General features: G+C 35.2%; 1 protein-coding gene across 1 annotated transcript; it reads right to left on the reverse strand.

Moving 5' to 3' along the window:
• Positions 1-11,072: 11,072 nt before the first annotated feature.
• On the reverse strand, positions 11,073-14,813 carry LOC141387288 (protein HID1). The gene is made up of 2 exons (XM_073956768.1): positions 13,265-14,813; positions 11,073-13,201 (listed from the first exon to the last, which is right to left on the reverse strand). The coding sequence occupies exons 1-2, from the start codon at positions 14,586-14,588 to the stop codon at positions 11,859-11,861; spliced, it is 2,667 nt and encodes an 888-aa protein (XP_073812869.1). The 5' UTR covers positions 14,589-14,813; the 3' UTR covers positions 11,073-11,858.
• Positions 14,814-16,988: the final 2,175 nt, after the last annotated feature.

Raw genomic sequence — 16,988 nt, forward strand, 5'->3', positions numbered from 1 at the left:
TTTGTTATGTTCTTTCAGGCGAAGAAAATCTAAAAAAAATCTTAGTTTTCTTGGATAAAATTAATTTAAAATGGCTTTTTAAGGCTCTCGGAGCATTCTAAAATGTTGGCTTACATCCATTTTAAAGTCTTTTCATGAATTGCTTATAATTTTTACCGCAATTGCCCCTTCATTTTCACCCTTATCCTAAAGGCTGAAAAGCCCTTCAACCCTTGTGGCCTTTTCATTTGAGTTAATAAGCACGCTGCCATTCGGAGGTTTATTGGTTTCCCCTTCATTCAAGGCTTCCCAATATACCTCCATATTCCTTCTGGCTTTCTCTTGTTCTCTGATCCTCTTTGAGTTGTTTCTGACCACTATAGAGAAGGGGTTCCCAACATATAACCATTTCATCGATTCTTCTGTGTTGCTCATCGCATTGTTTCCCTCTAATCCATTGCTAGGTACAGCTCTTCTGGATCATCTTCTGTGTTGCTCATCGCATTGTTTCCCTCTAATCCATTGCTAGGTACAGATCTTCTGGATCCTCTAACAGGCAGAGCAAGAAAAGCTTTATCTATACCCTCTTCTAATAGCGCATATCTACTTGTAAAAAATGAGCTATGTCTATCTCTGACTTCTTTTCTCGAGAGGTTCTCTATCGTCATCATCCTGTTGACTTGATATTCCACCTCTCTCGTTGGACACTTCCTGTCCCATGGTGCGTGATCCCCCCTACACTTGGGACATACTGCCGGAACCCTACACTGCTCGTTTTGAGCGTGTGGCGTATAACATGAATTACAGGCCGCAACTCTTTGCTTGCAATGGTCTGAGTTATGGTTAAACCGAAAGCATTTATAGCATTTTCCGAACATAATGCTTAACGTAGTTTTTGGTAAAATTATAGAAATTCACGTCCTTTGGGATCTCTGATCCTTTAAGAAAGATTTTCAGCCTTTGCGTTGGCACTCGCGTTTCGCCTTCCCTACGCATAACTCTCTCGACTTTGAAAAACTTGATCTCCGATTGAATGGCCTGCATCAACTCTTCATCCGGAATATCTGTGGGGACACCAACAATTATCCCTATCTTAGAAACGAAGTGAGACAGAATTCTAGGTTGATATCCAGTTCCAACAATTCTTTATTGTCTGCTAATACATTGGCTAATGAGCCACTTCTTAAAACCACTTTGGCGCTACCAAATCCGATTTTCCTGATATCTATGATACCCTTCACTTTTAAACTATGCATAATTCTCGACAAATATACCACATTAATTCCCGTGCGGTCACTTTCTTCAGCATATATTTTGTCAATATACAAAACGTAGGGGCATTTATGGTCCTCATCATAAGCAAATTCATTCAATTCATTGTTTCATTCTTCTTACCATGCGTGGAGTTCTTTCCTTTACCTGCTTTCCGAGTCTCTGGGCTATTGTTTGTGTTGCCTTCGCTTAGAGCTGCAATACTTTCATCCACAACTTTATTCAGTTTATTTAGTTCCCGTATTCGTAAAATTGACGTATCCTATTTCCATATCTTCCTCTCTATAAGCCTCTCCCTCTGCTCTTATTTTTTTCTCGCTTCCTCTTACATTACTACGGCTTTTATCTCTGGCGCCTTTATTACTCTGATCTTTCAAAACTCTATCTGTTCTTGTCGCTCTCTCTTTTTGCCTCCAGGGTGGAGGTGGAAGATTGACTTCCCCCTCCATTTCGTTGTCACGAACGCCCGCTAGTTTTTTGTCTTTTACGAGTAATATGAGAATCCAAAAATAACGTCACTAGGACGCTACTAAAAACCGTTAGTTTTCCAGAATATTTCCAAATTCCAGACTTTAGGATGATATTATAATGATTTTGTGACAAAGTTTATAATTTATAGATGTTCCCACATCAAAACGATTGAACAACTGTTTACTTAAATTTTTGGTTTGAAGTTATGTTCCCCAACACCTCAATGCAACTTTCATAAATGTTAAATTTTTGTTTAACCACGTAGCTGGGTTAGTTGTCAATATTGGCAAAACGCTACATGCTACACAGTAGTCCTTATGTTCACACAGTTTGTGCGTATGAGGTTATAAACCTCAACGACTTAACTCCACTTTTCATCAATAATTGAATTTTTTATTTAGACACGATTAAATAAAAATAATTATCGGCTTAAGATGAGTTTAAGCATTAAGCTCGGATCGATACCAAATTTTTTCCACAGGTAGGTCTCGTTACCCTGATCACAAATATATATAACATTTTTTGCGGAAGTCCATACTTCTCGAGATATGGGCCTCCGAAGTTCCGAAAATTCCCTTATTAAATGTCGGCTACTTAGAGAAAAATTTTAATTTAAAAGAAAATGTTGCTCCCGTTCCCTAGATTGGCTCCTGTCCATAGCAGAAAGTCTTAAATCCCCGGCCGAAGGCCGGCTATATAAAAAAATTATAATTTTTCAGAGCTTAATGCTTAAACTCAACTTGCTCCGTTTTTTAATTCTTTACGAAAGCTCTATTTTTTCTACGAATCACTCAGCTTTGCACAACGTTACGCTAAGGCGTTCAGAGAAAGAGTCCCAAGGAATATGTTCAAATGCTAAAGAAAAAATCGTATCTTTCACGACTTCATTTGAAGCTACAGTGAATCACAGCCAAAAGTATCCACTTCAGTTTCTTTCATTAAAACTGCGATTGCTAAGAATTGGTTAGTCCCGGTCCACACTAGCGTGAATTTCATTAAAAAATTTCACGAAATTAGGTGTTCTTAAATCGAACTCCCCACTACAGCAATTTTATGACTTTATTCTACTATGGACGTCGATGTAGAGACGCATAATTTCATATCAAAATTTCAGTAAAATTACTGTAGTGTGGCCCGGGACTTAATGCTAGCGATTTCATTCCTTTTTATATTTTTACATTAGTGTCTTAACTTAAATATAATAAAATAAAATTAACGAAATACAGGTAAATTTAGATAAAAAATAAAAATGGTTAAACAACATCGATTTCTAGCTCACAGTGAAAAGTATGCACTCTAAAAGTTTCATAAAACAAAAAGGATTTTTTAGGGTTTCAGCCCTTGGTATGACATTATTTGTTATCCTTTACAGCTTTTATCCTTTTTGGCAAAGATTTAACTAAGTTTTCGGGGCAAGATATCGGAATTTTTCCTCATTCTTCTTGCAAGGCATATTTCAGGGTTCCTATACTTTAGATGTTACGATTTTGTATATTTGTCTCCAAAATACTCCATAAATTATCTATAGGATTCAAATCCGGGGATCGGGGAGGTGTTTGAATCACTTTTGGACAGTTACACAGTCTTACATACAGTGACACAGAAAAGTATACATACACCCTACAAAAATGCAGTTTTGGCTAAATCGTTGGGGTTTTTACAGCAACAACTGCACAGTGGGACCCCTTGGTGACAAAATAACCATAATTACACAAATTTATTTTAATCTAACGCGTATATTTAATACAATTGAAGAAATTCAATTTTCACAACACAGAAAAGTATACATACACTCCAAGGAAATACGAGTATTATCGTAAAATTTTTGGAATTAGTAGCAAAATGTGTACATTTTTTAGTTTTGGCGAATGTCTATGGGTGTCTGAGATATATTTTAGAGAAAAGAAAATAATTTTTGGGGGTCAAATGCCGTTATTTTGGGTCAAATTTCTTATATACCTCCTTAAAGCTGACCCTTGCTTAATTTTTTGCGTTTTTAGGTATTGTACTTTATAAAAAGCACAAAATTCGTATCGGATGGCAAATCTTGAGACCCTAAAAAGCTTTGAAGTTGTTTTTGTGCGTAATATACCTTCCTGATCGTCGATTAATGCACGTTTTCCCTCAGATTTCTCTGGAAGTGAATAGATTCCGCGGAATTCTTGGTGCAAATTACATATAGATGGCCTTGAATTGCCTTGTAATATTGTCGGATACAATCCTTGGGCATCAATTGACTCAGAAATTTACAATTATACGAAACGTTTCGCGCCTATAGTAACGGTAATGATCATAATACGAAAATGACGTTGTTCACAGTACAAATTTCATGCTTTTTTGGTAGTGTTGCTTTAGAAGCTTTGGGAACAGGTTTGTAACAAAATATGTCACATTTCTGATTCAAGGATTGTATCAGACCCTATTGCAAAGCAATTCAATGCATTTTGTATGTAATTTGCGCCAGGAATTCCGTGGAATATATTAACTTCCTGAGAAATTTGACGATAAAACGTGCATTAATCGACGTCCAGGAAGGATTTTTTTGCTCAGTAACAACTCCAAAGCTTTCTTGGGTCTCAAGATTTGCAATCTGAAACTAATTTTGTGCTTTTTATAAAGTACAATACCTAAAAACGCAAAAAATTAAGCAAGGGTCAGCTTTAACGAGGCATATATGAAATTTGACCCTAAGTAACGGCATTTGACCCCCAAAAATTATTGTCTTTTCTCTAAAATATATCTCATACACCTAGAGACATTCGCCAAAACTAAAAAATGTATAAATTTTGCTACAAATTCAATAAATTTTACGATAATTCTCGTATTTCCTTGGGGTGTATGTATACTTTTCTGTGTTGTGAAAATTGAATTTCTTTAATTGTATTAAATATACGTATTAGATTAAAATAAATTTGTGTAATTATGGTTATTTTGTCACCAAGGAGCCACACAGTGCAGTTGTTGCTGTAAAAAACCCAACGATTTAGCCTAAACTGCATTTTTGTAGGGTGTATGTATACTTTCCTGTGCCACTGTAAGTATACGTACGCCCCATAAATCTCGGGTTTTAGAAAAAGTAATGATATTTATGAAATTCCATAAATAAATATATATGGCAAATAACAAAATTCCTTTGCAATTCCATTTGAAAAAAATTAAAAAAAAATTTTCGCGAGCACATCTACGATTTTTGGTATAGAGTTAAAGGAATAAAATCTGGTTTCAAATCTGCTCGCGTTCACGAAATTGGCCGATGCGCGCAACAGTTATAGCGGTTTTTATCCTCTTATAAAGAAAAATTATTTTAAAATATCTTATTTTCTGTATTGAGAAAATGTAAGCATATATCAGTAACAGCATTTGATGTCCATCCGTAGATGCACCAAAATTTCCAAAATGTGTTTTTATTTTCGCGGAAAATCAAAAAAATTAAAAAAATCTGGCAATAAATTTAAATTATACTAACTCAGAGTCCGTATAAATCTCTAAAAACTAAATTAAAAATACGTACAGAAACTAGACAACGCGTAAAAAAATGTGAAAGCAAAATTATAAACATTGGCTTTATAAATTGCATATTATAACACCAACAAAAGAGAAACAACTCATTGTTGGAAAATATTGTTACAAATATACATATTTTTTGGTTTGTTTCGAAAAACTAGAAACAAATATTTGAGAGTTATCCAACTATTTCGCCAAAATCTAATACATAAATAAAAGTATTCTGCTAAAACTTTATCAAAATATATGGTTTACCATCGTGAAAGCTTGATTACTTATAAGGATAGGAAATTTAGAGTAATATTGAAATTACTATCATTTAAAAGATATGAAAATTAAAAAGCCTGCAACTCGCGAATTAGTTAAAGTCGGTTGATGCGCATCCGATTTTGGATAAAGCGAATCAATATCTTTCAATATTTACGCATATTTCGATGTTTCAGTCAGCGGCCATTGTGTGCAGCCAGTTGCATCATGCACTGCAAAAAAACCTTAAAGTTGGTAAAAGTAGCGCAATGTGCATACGATTTTGATGCGCATCCGGTTTCATCAGCGCCCATCAAAAATACGTCAATATACACCTATTTCAAATAGATTCTTCAAAAACGGCGGATGTGCCTCCACGTTCAATTTTTGGCGAAATACCCATATTACTCGCGTATCTCTGTTTTTTTTATGACACGTGTTTTCGCAAATATTATAATCGCGAGTAAATGATTCCATTTATGTAAAATTTTTTTAAAGAAAATCGCGGTTTAGTACGCGGATTTGTCAAAATATATTTTTGCTGATTTTCCGATTTTCAAGGTATCTATATCCGCGGTTTTAGTAGATGAATTCGATCGCGGAAGGCTTCATTAGAACCGTCGCGTAAAAAAACTAAATTCACGAGGGTTTCAAAGGAAATTGAATGACAGCTGTAAATTTTACACGCAAAAAATATGTTTTGTAAGAAAATTCACGCTTGATATTTTGGCCTTTCGACTCCAATTACTAGGATGCTGTAAGGAGCACACTCATGAGATATGCACCAAACGACGTAAAATCACGAGTTCTATAATCGTGTTATGAGTTTGGAATATTACCTTCTTGCGCGTCCGGATTATTAAAAAAATTCAAAAAACTCCGAAATTCCGGCTTCAAGATGTCAGCATCAATTTTAGGTGGATGCAGTGGATATATCGAAAAATCATACACAGCTATCTTATTGCCCATGGAGTATTCTGTGATTCATTCTTTGGGAATAGGTCTATAAAATGTAAGGATAAGCCAGAAATCGCATGGGAACATAAAAAAAATTGTTGTCTTCAACCCATTTTTACCCATTTTCCTACATTGATGCCAACACAGCTTCCACGAAAATTAATTTTAATGGTCGACATTATGGGATCCCTCCTAAAACACTTCATTTTAAAGAATTGTAGTCATACTTTATAGAATATGTTAACAGTTCGCGAATTCTGAAAGGGTGAAACTCGGATTCATCGATTGCAAAACATTTTTGTTATTTACCATATATTTATGAAAATTTGATATCCTAGAAAGCTTTTTAGTTGACCTTGTGCATAACACACCTTCCTGGGTGTCGATAAATTCACATTTTTCCTGGGATATCTCAGGAAGTTAAAAGATTCCTCGGAATTCTTGGCTCAAATTACATACAGAAGACCTTGAATTGTGTTTTAATATGGTGTTATATAATCCTTAGACACCAATTGAATCAGAAATGTGAAATATTCTGTTAAAATCCTGCTCCCAAAGAATCAAAATATAATCACTACAAAAAAGCATGAAATTTACATTGTGAACAACGTAGTTTTCGTATTATGACCATTACCGTCAATATAGGGTCGGAAAGTATCGGATAATTGTACATTTCTGATTCAATTGATGTCCAAGGATTATATAACGCTATGTATATTAAAACACAATTCAAGGTCTTCTGTATGTAATTTGAGCCAAGAATTCCGAGGAATCTATTAACTTCCTGAGATATCCTAGGAAAAATGTGAATTTATCGACACCCAGGAAGGTGTGTTATGCACAAGGTCAACTAAAAAGCTTTCTAGGATCTCAAAATCTATAATCTGACACTAATATTGTGGCTTTTGTATACTCAAATACCTAAAAGGGAAAGAAATCAGCAAGGGTCCGCTTTAACGAGCTATACAAGAAGTTTGGCATTAAATAACGGCATTTAACACCCAAAAATTATTTTTTTTTTTCTCTAAAATAGAGATGCACAAAACAGTACTCTAGAGTAAATTTCATTTCGAGTGCTTCTAAAATGTATCGAGCGGAGTGCATTTTTCAGGAACAAGTTGAGTTGACGCACTATGCTCAAAAAATGTTTCTTAAAATTGTAATTTCTTTTTAAGTAGCCTGCCTTCGGCCGGGCATTTAAGACTTTCTCCTCTGGACAGGAGCAAATCTAGGGCACGGGAACAACTTTTTTTAAATTTGAAAATTTTCTCTTATCTTATCAGCTTGTCTTTAACAAGGGCATATTTGGAACTTCAAAGGCCCATATCTCGGGAAGTATGGACTTTCGCAACAAATGTTATATATATTTGTGATCAGGGTGACGGTGAAAAGACCAAGTTGATGGTGTCGACGCGCAATGCGTCCATTGAGCTCGGACCGACTGTGGAAGTTGGTTCCTATAATATTGAGGTAGTAAAAGACTTCGTCTACCTCGGCACCTCCGTAAACACAACAAACGACATCAGTTGTGAAATAAAAAGAAGAATTGTATTGGCCAACAGATGCTACTTTGGTTTAAGTAAGCAGTTTAAAAACAAAGCCACATCTCGTCAAACAAAAATAACGCTCTACAAAACACTGATACTACCCGTGCTGATGTATGACTCCGAAGCCTGGGTACTTGCGCAAGCAGACATGGCAGTGCTTGGTGTGTTTGAGAGAAAAATTCTTCGAAAGATCTACGGACCAATCGGCGTTGACGGTGAATATCGACGTCGCATGAACCACGAGCTGTATCTGCTATACAACGACATCAATATTGTTAAACGAATCGAGATGCAGCGATTGCGTTGGCTTGGCCATATCATAAGAATGAGCGATGATGAACCCGCTAAAAAGGCGTATGAATACATGCCACATGGCGGTGCACGCAGAATTGGCAGGCCAAGGAATAGATGGCGCAAACAAGTGGATGATGAGATGAAAAGGCGCGGTATTCCAGAAAGCGAAGCAACAAATAGAGAGAATTGGAGATCTTTTCTTAGTTCGGCCTATAGAACAAATGTTCTGTAATGGGCCAGCTAAGTAAGTAAGATCAGGGTGACGAGATCTACCTGTGATAAAAATTTCATTTCGATCCGAGCATAGTTGGTCAGCTCATCTTATGCCCTTTTTTGCTGGGTAGCATCGAACTACTTCCATTTAAACATCCATACAAAGGCACACAAGTTCTCTTCTTTGCAAACTTTTCACGTTTCCCTTTGGCGCAACCTTAACATACACTTCACATATTTATCTTAAATATGTAAACGTATATAAATAATATTTATAATTAATTAAACAATAAATTAATAAGAAAGGAAAAATACAAACCGACGCCTCGAAATACACAGGCAGAATGATTCTGAAATGACCGTTTTATTTACTCACGATATGGCATCTCTGAAACGAAAGAGGGAATATGAACGAACAAGAAAAACTCCTAATCAAAACAAAAAACCGATTGCAGATGGATCTGTAGATCGATTTTTGGTAAATTAGTTTTCATAGTCTTTAGCTTTCATATACACCTCATGGACAGGTGATTTATAGCCGTTAAATAAAGTTAATTTATTTATTAATTGAAAAGCAAACTATTAAAAAGTTATTATGCAGATACAACTATTTGCGGCTGTACGTTTCCATATTTCATACACTCTTTCAGTTATTAAAAAGAAGTCGATCTTTGCTACCATCATTCCCTGGACGGATTTCTAGGGTTATAAATAACATTTATTTTTATTGATACGACAAATCGGTATCACGTATGGCGTTGAAATACGAGGAAAGAGTCGTGAAAGATTTTGTTAACGACTGCATATAAAAATAAAAACTAATCAATTTCAAAAGAATTTATTGGCAAAGATTAATGAAATATATTGGAAAATAACTAAGATAAATACAAATTTTACTTCTTTAATTCATTTTCGTATGACAGCTTTCTGTTAGAGTCCTCGTATAATGATTCATGCAATGCAAATTTCGTAGTTCTTGTTCAAAAGATGATTTCGAACGAATTATTTAACAATTAAAAAACATATTTTTTTTTTTAATTTTGTATGAGAAAAAAATTGTGGTTGTCGTAAATTTTTCGTGATTCCATAAAATAACCCTACGACAACGACTACGCCAATGACTACAAAAACGTCTACGCCAAACAATAATTTTGATTGTGAAAACTGTAAGGTTGGTTTTGCTTCTGGATTATATCTGAATATAAAAGGATATTTTAGTTTAATGGGTACTTTACACGATATGTTTTTTGCATATGAGTTTTCACTTCTCCCATACAAAATGTATATGCAAAGTGACAACTCATATGTAAAAAACATATCGTGTAAAGTACCCATAAACGTTTTGTTGGCAAGTACGTTGTCAATTTCTACTTCATTTTGAGGTTTTTTATTTGTCCAATTTCACTGTTATTATCATCCCATGTCTCTTCAATGCCGTAGATCGCACCTGCAGAATTTGATACCAATCCTTTTTTCCATTTTTTCTTTGTGGTAATTTTTGCCAATATAAGTACTGAAACACCAAAAAACGTATATAATATCAAATAAATTCACTTAAAATAAATGAAAATGTTACTTACGTTTCAATTTTTCGTTTTTATTCGTTTGTAAATATGCACTTAGCTGTCGCCGTTTGTTGTCGCCGGAAAATGAACATTATGGCGTCAGAAATTGATGTCGTGGGGCGACTTTTGCCATACGTAATGGAAAAATTGCAACTGCCAACCCGACACGACTCGCGTCGCAATACGGAATCGACCCATTATTGTTTAATACTGAAAATGTTAGCACAATGCTAACTAAAGTGCATATAAAGAACTATTTTATCGCAGTTTGCCCATCTAAAATAAGTAAACGAATTATTTTATCGTTTAGACATCATAAATATTAGTCTTGATTGATTAAAATCAACTTTGTACATCAAATTTTTAGATTTTAAATTATTTTAGTGTAGCAATTCACCGATGCATCTACCTTGTTTCTTGGTCAGCTTGCAACTTTTTGTATTTTCTAGCAACATGTTGCAAAAAACAGAGTTGTATACGAGGATTTATGACAGATTTAAAACAAATCCACTCAATAGGAGTTTTTTTTTTTTGTATAGGAAATCTGGTAGATTTTGGCTGGATTTAGCAAATAAAACCTGATAATGCTCTAAATCCGGCTAATGAAGTCATATCTTCTAAATGGGCTATTAAAAGCTTAAACATGATATACTAAAAATTCTATTAATTTGTTTATTAAAAGAATTCTTTAAAATTTGATATTTTAGCCTTTAAGGTCGAATATATTCATAATACCAATCAGTCGTTTCGACACGTCAACTTGCAATTTTAGATATGACTACGCCAACCGTAATAAGGCTGATTATGTCTTTGTGAATTAGTATCTAACATGCATACGGAAACGAGATTTTACATATTCACAGTGGTGTAGGGTATTTAGGGTATCATATAGTCGGCCCGCACGATTTTGATAGTCTCCTTATTGCTTTCCTTGTTTATAAAATACAGATGTACACCTTTATTAAATGACGATTATCGTTTTAAGTAATATCACCATCTTCATTGCAAAACAAAACGCAAATTCTTCATAAGTTATATATTTTGATTTATTTTGTAACACGATACAATATTAATATGGAATAGATTTGCTGTTGTGGTTGTTGTCGTTTCATTTTGTATGTATGTTTGTTTGTATATCATTCTTTATAAATACTTGTTGTTAGTTAGGTAGGTGTATCATTAATGGAATCATATTTCTTTTTTGGTTATTATTACTATTTACTTTTTTAAATTCAAACTAAGACAAAAAGGAAAAGAAACAAAAAAAAATAAACAATTGCACTTATATTAAAACATTTATAAACTAAAGTTATATCTTTTAAAGCATAAACATATAAATTAGCATCATTTCACATTATATTTACTATATAAGAGCTATGTAGGCGTGTGGGTGTGTGTTTGTATGTATACAAAATAAGAGTATATACAACGAGGTAAATTACGTTTTTTGAGATAGCGCGAAAACAAAGTAGAAACTAATTAGTCCAAAAAGTTTTTCTATTTCAAGTGCCATTAAAAGCGATAAGAATAGGGTTATTGATTTCTGGTATTCTTGCTCTCTATACATCAAAGGTAAATGTATTATCATCGACATCATTGTTGTTTTGTTGGTGGTGCTGCGGCCGCCAGATGTTTTTTAAATAAATTAAGAAATATTGTGTTTTCGTTTTCCGTAGTTATTCACTTTGAGCTTGCTTGGTTTTCTTGTCATGTAGTTAGAGGGAAGAAAATGAAAAGGTGAATCAAATGTCCCATAACTGCACTTCGTAACCATTGTTAGAGATATTGAGATTTTTTTCTATATTCCTATTTAGACTCTTTGGATTTCAAATAGTTTCACTTCGGTGTCATACCAAATTGCTGGCTCAACATTACGCAAATAAATTACACCCCATATATAGGTGCGGAACCAGGCCGTGGTGCCGGCATTGGCTTGGTATTTTCTTATGAGTATGGGATGGGGTACTGGCAATAAACCCACAAGAGTACCATGTTGTAGAAATTTTAAAATTTCCGATTCATCAGTTAGCCCCTTGTCTATGCAGATTTTTTCCACTTGTGGTACCAAGACCTGCAGCAGACGCATTATAGTTTGCAGGGGTAGTTTTGAACGCCAGGAAACAATCCATTCTGGTGTGGGAGTCCAAACTTCCATGGAGGGTTGATGGACCATACGTATGCTACTGCGTGGAGCCACAGAAAGGCGATTATTTGGTTTTACATCTCGTTCAAAGTTACCATTAGTGGGGCTATTGGCCCTAGACTCTGAAGGAGACTTTTCCGAAGTTTTATCAAAGGGCACAATATCCGAGGTGCCGTCAATGGTGGGGGTCTGTTCCGTAGAATCATTACTACCAGGATGAGCTGGCTCTCGTTCAGTCATTTGCAATAACGCCGGTGTATCAGGCAATGAAGCCTTCAATGTACCCGGTTCAGCAGGCATTGCAGTTAATGCACCCTCCATTTGTTTTTCTCCACTGTGTTGAGATTGAGACTCAGTCTCAGACTCAACATTGTTACTATTATTTAAAATGGCTCCATTTCGTTTGGTAACACCGCTCTCACTTTCTTCTTCCAAATCGTCCTCCTCATCTTCTTCGTCATCATCTTCCACACAGTTGGGTAATTGATTTTGGAAATTTTGCACAACAGTTGTAATGCGTTTCTGCCTGACTGGGGGTATATTGAATTTTCCAACTTTACGACCACTTAAACATTTTGCAATGCCATTCATGTCGGTTGGCAAATTGGCCATGGCATGGAAAACGTGACGTTTTCGTATAATCGTGTACACCAAATTGGAATTGCCATCGAATTGGTATTGAATGATGTTGTTGAAAATTTCCAATAAGAAAAATACCAAGTGATGATTACTGGGGGCCGAAAGTAAAAACCATGGAGTGCTGAAAGCCTCTAATAAATGCAGCAGCTTAACACTGGCCACCATGGATAAAGTCTTTAGATAGGGTGAAACATTCACCAAAATTGTCAATAAACAGTCAAACAAGGGTTGTAGACGTTGATGGCCAGTGGCAATGATTTTGTGAAATACTGTTATCAATAAATCGGCATGGGTACCCGTGAACACGGGAATGTCCATAGGCACTGTTGCAGTGTAGGGTTTGTTGAGACGTACACCAAAGTTGCGTTCACCTAGGGGAATATAAAGAAACAGGGATTAAAAATGTTCCTAAGAGTGTATAAACCACCACTTACCCGACAGTAGTAGCAAAATGAATACACCAATATGCATTAAACCCACTTTCGATTGATCTGCCCTTGAATAATTCAAGTGATAGAGTATGGGTATTAATATGTCCAACACATCCGAACTCTTGAGAACGAAATACAAAAACTTTTTATTGTAATCGCATATTTTCCAAAACAAAATCAACAATTCCTGATGACAATGCAGGCGTTTGGTGGAATTGGGCAAATAGTTTTGCACGAGAGGGTTGTTTAGCAAGCGTGTAATGCCTTTGAGGATAAAATGGAAATCTTCGTCTCGATGAACTCGAGATAAATAATTAATAAACAAATTATCTCCGCACACGTCATCATAGGGCGAGGAGACGGGTAATTTGCCATGACGTTGCAGCTCCAATTGTTGTTGCTGTTGTACGATCATATCATGATCCAATGTAACAATTAATATTTGCAAACAAGCCTCAACCAATGCCTCTGTGGTATCGGTAAACAGTAGATGATTATAGGGTACTCCAAAACCTACAGGATCATAAGCACAAACCGTATTCAAAAATGATGTAAACAAAGGCAAAGCATGACGATTGTCAGCCGATGTAAAATATGCAATCCATTTATTGGGTTCCTCTGTGGGTTGAGGAGCCCTATACATTGGTTCGGAGAAACAGGTGAGTAGTAATTTCAGCAACTCCGTACGTCTCTTTTCCATATTGGCATTTTTGGGTGGCGAATGAGCAAAACCCACACCAGCTTCCCAAATATATTCACAGCTGTCGATGTTGGCCAATTCTTCTGCCTTTTCAGGACCCGGGCGTCTAGTGGCTGCTGTGACAGTAAAATCGGGGCAGAATAGCAAATCACACACTGCATTTAGGAGGGATTGAGCCAAGGGTACCGTCTGAGGTTGATGATTCCAGTGTTCATTCTCCCCTCCCACCCTTGCAATGTCCTGACCAGTTTCTTTTTCAGCTGGTAGGCTACTCCAAAAGAAATGACGCCATTTATCATCCTCGAAGATATATGGAATAATGCGTATTAGCAAACGAACACAATTCATTACGCACTGTTGTTCGGCCTGTGTTCGACAGCTGTTGTCCACAGCCTTAGCTAATTTTTCCACTGCCTTGTAACACAAAGTCGCCAAATTAGCAGGATTATCATTGCGTATATTCCGTATCTCGGCAGCCGTTACCAAGGCAAACACATCTTCCAACGATGTTTGATGTCCACTCCAAAATTGCTCCCAAAATGCATCATCAGCATCTATCTTTTGATTTTTCTGTGTGAGTTGGACAATCGATTTGCGAAAGTTAAGTTTAGAATCACTGTTTCCCATATTGCATCAAGTTTTGGGTCTTTGTCACACACAACTGGGGCGAATTTGGTGTTGTCGTCAACACACAAATAATTAGTTTATATTTTATTAGATATTAATGCGATTTTTTGCTATTATTCCACAATTTTATGATTTTTTTGCAATCTCCAAGTGAAAAACAAAACACGTACTCTGAAAATTTTTCTCCGAGACAGTGCTACCATATGAGACTGATAAGTTTGACATAAAACTTTTTTTAAACATTTGGCAACATTGCAAAATAGATAGGTCTCATGGCAACACTTTGAACTCTAACTTAGCTCTGTGCCAGTACTGCAAGAATCTACTAATTTTTACTATTTTTTCGATATCATAGAGGAAAATTGTTATCGTAGTAACAAATAATAGTAGCTTCTTGCAGGTTCTGGAACAGGCATTTAGTCTTGTGCAGGCTATGAAAATTTTCATGAAAATGTTTTGAGATTATGGATAAGAAAGGGCGCTCTTTCTCCTCCCCTCTCCTAAAAGTTAATACATTTTCATGATATATTTTTTTAATGTCGTACACACACAATTCTGGGGCTGGATTCTTGTTCTATTAAAATTTGAAATGAAAAACATTTGTTGTGCCTTTTTAATTACTTCAGCAACTTTTCCTTTATACAACTGTCAAAATTTGAAACATTTGTAATAACTATTACAAATTATCGAGTACGCAGCCACACTTATTTTCTTTATATTTTTTTTTTATTTGACATTTCTTTCCTTTATAAAAGTTTTCATTTCACATTTTCATAGAAACAGAATTGAGGGCCAGGTTCGAAAAAATTGCAAAAAACTAGGCCTGGTTGTATTTGCTCGTTCTGTCAGAATTACTATAAATAAATATGCGACAGGTTGTACTGTTTATTTTATTTGTTGGGTTATTAACTAAAAACAGATTCAGCACAATGTTGATGAATTTCATTTCATTTTCATTCCGACTGAATTTTATTATGTTTAAAATATTTCGTCATATTTAATATTTTTCATATTTATCCCTGATTTATAATTAATTTATATTTCTCTCATTATCATACGACCTCCATCTCTCAAAATTCTAATATGAACCAAGGCATATTCACATAAGGTAGAAGTGACAATCAGCTGTATTCTTACTTTTTTGTTGTAAATTTATGGTCTGTTCCTTTACTTTTGAAAATGGTAAAACCAGCAAAAGTAGCAAAAGTTGTGAACTGCTCTCATATGAATTGTATGGTGTCAGAAGTAAAGGAACGCTTTTCGAGTAAAAAGTGGTAAAACTTTAAGATTCTTGCACGTAAAGGAACAGAGCTTTACTTTTCAAAATGTAATAGGTCTACCATGAAATTTGAAATTTCGAAACTTGCTACCATAAAATACTGCTTTTCATCCTAACCGTGTAATAAAAATGATCTACGACAGATCTGAATGCTATATATTTACATTTTGATTCAAATTTCTTCTATTTTAGAAGATTTTCAAAAGGTGAGAAAATTTTTAAACGATCCTATTAACAATAGGTCTGTCTGGTTACCCTAAAATTTGTAACAATTTGTACCAATTGTTGCTGGAAGTCGTTTGTTAACACAAAAAGCCAGCAAAAGAGAGCGATTCGAGATAGATATTTTGACAGTTCTTTCGCTGAGAGATTGCAAATTCTTGCTGGACAAATTTCTTCTAGCAGCAACTAGCAATTCTTCTTCTACTATGTTTACATTTACGAAATCCACTCGATTACATCTGTCAATTCCTTTGCGTATCTTCTTCTTCTTTATTTGCCAATTCGGGTTTCGAGTTATAGGCGACCAAAACAATATTAAAAAAAATCATTATTTGCTTAGGATAATATAATTTCACATATTTTTCAGGATCTCTGCAAAGGCATCTCTGTCTCTAGCATCACTTAAAAGTCTTCCAGAATCCCTAATTCCCGTCCATACTTGGATATTGTCTAGCAAATAGTTTCTTTTCTGCCTCTTTCAGCTCTGCCAGCAATAGTTGTCCGTAGTATATTTTGTAGCAATTTGTATTTGGGGTTTCTCATAATGTGTCCTAGATATGCTGTCTTCCGTCTCTTTATCAAATCGATCAACTCCCTCTCGCAGTGCATTTTTCTCAGGATTTCGGCATTAGGTGTGAAATCAGTCCATGATATTTTCAGTACGCGCCTATATATCCAGATTTCGAATGCCTCTAATCTTTTTATGTCTGCTGATTTTACAGTCCATGTTTCTACACTTGCGTATACGTCACATGAAAACTCATTTGAAATCGATTGGATTTCATTTGACGTTTGAGCAATAGAATTGACAGTTGAAATCGAGTGGATTTCGTAAATGTAAACATAGTATTCTTCCTGAAAACAATCAATCATCTGTTTTAAATTTGTTGTTGATTTAT

The sequence above is a fragment of the Musca autumnalis genome, unplaced genomic scaffold (assembly GCF_047663935.1).
Source record: "Musca autumnalis isolate F117 unplaced genomic scaffold, ASM4766393v1 scaffold_5, whole genome shotgun sequence".
NCBI lineage: Eukaryota > Metazoa > Arthropoda > Insecta > Diptera > Muscidae > Musca > Musca autumnalis.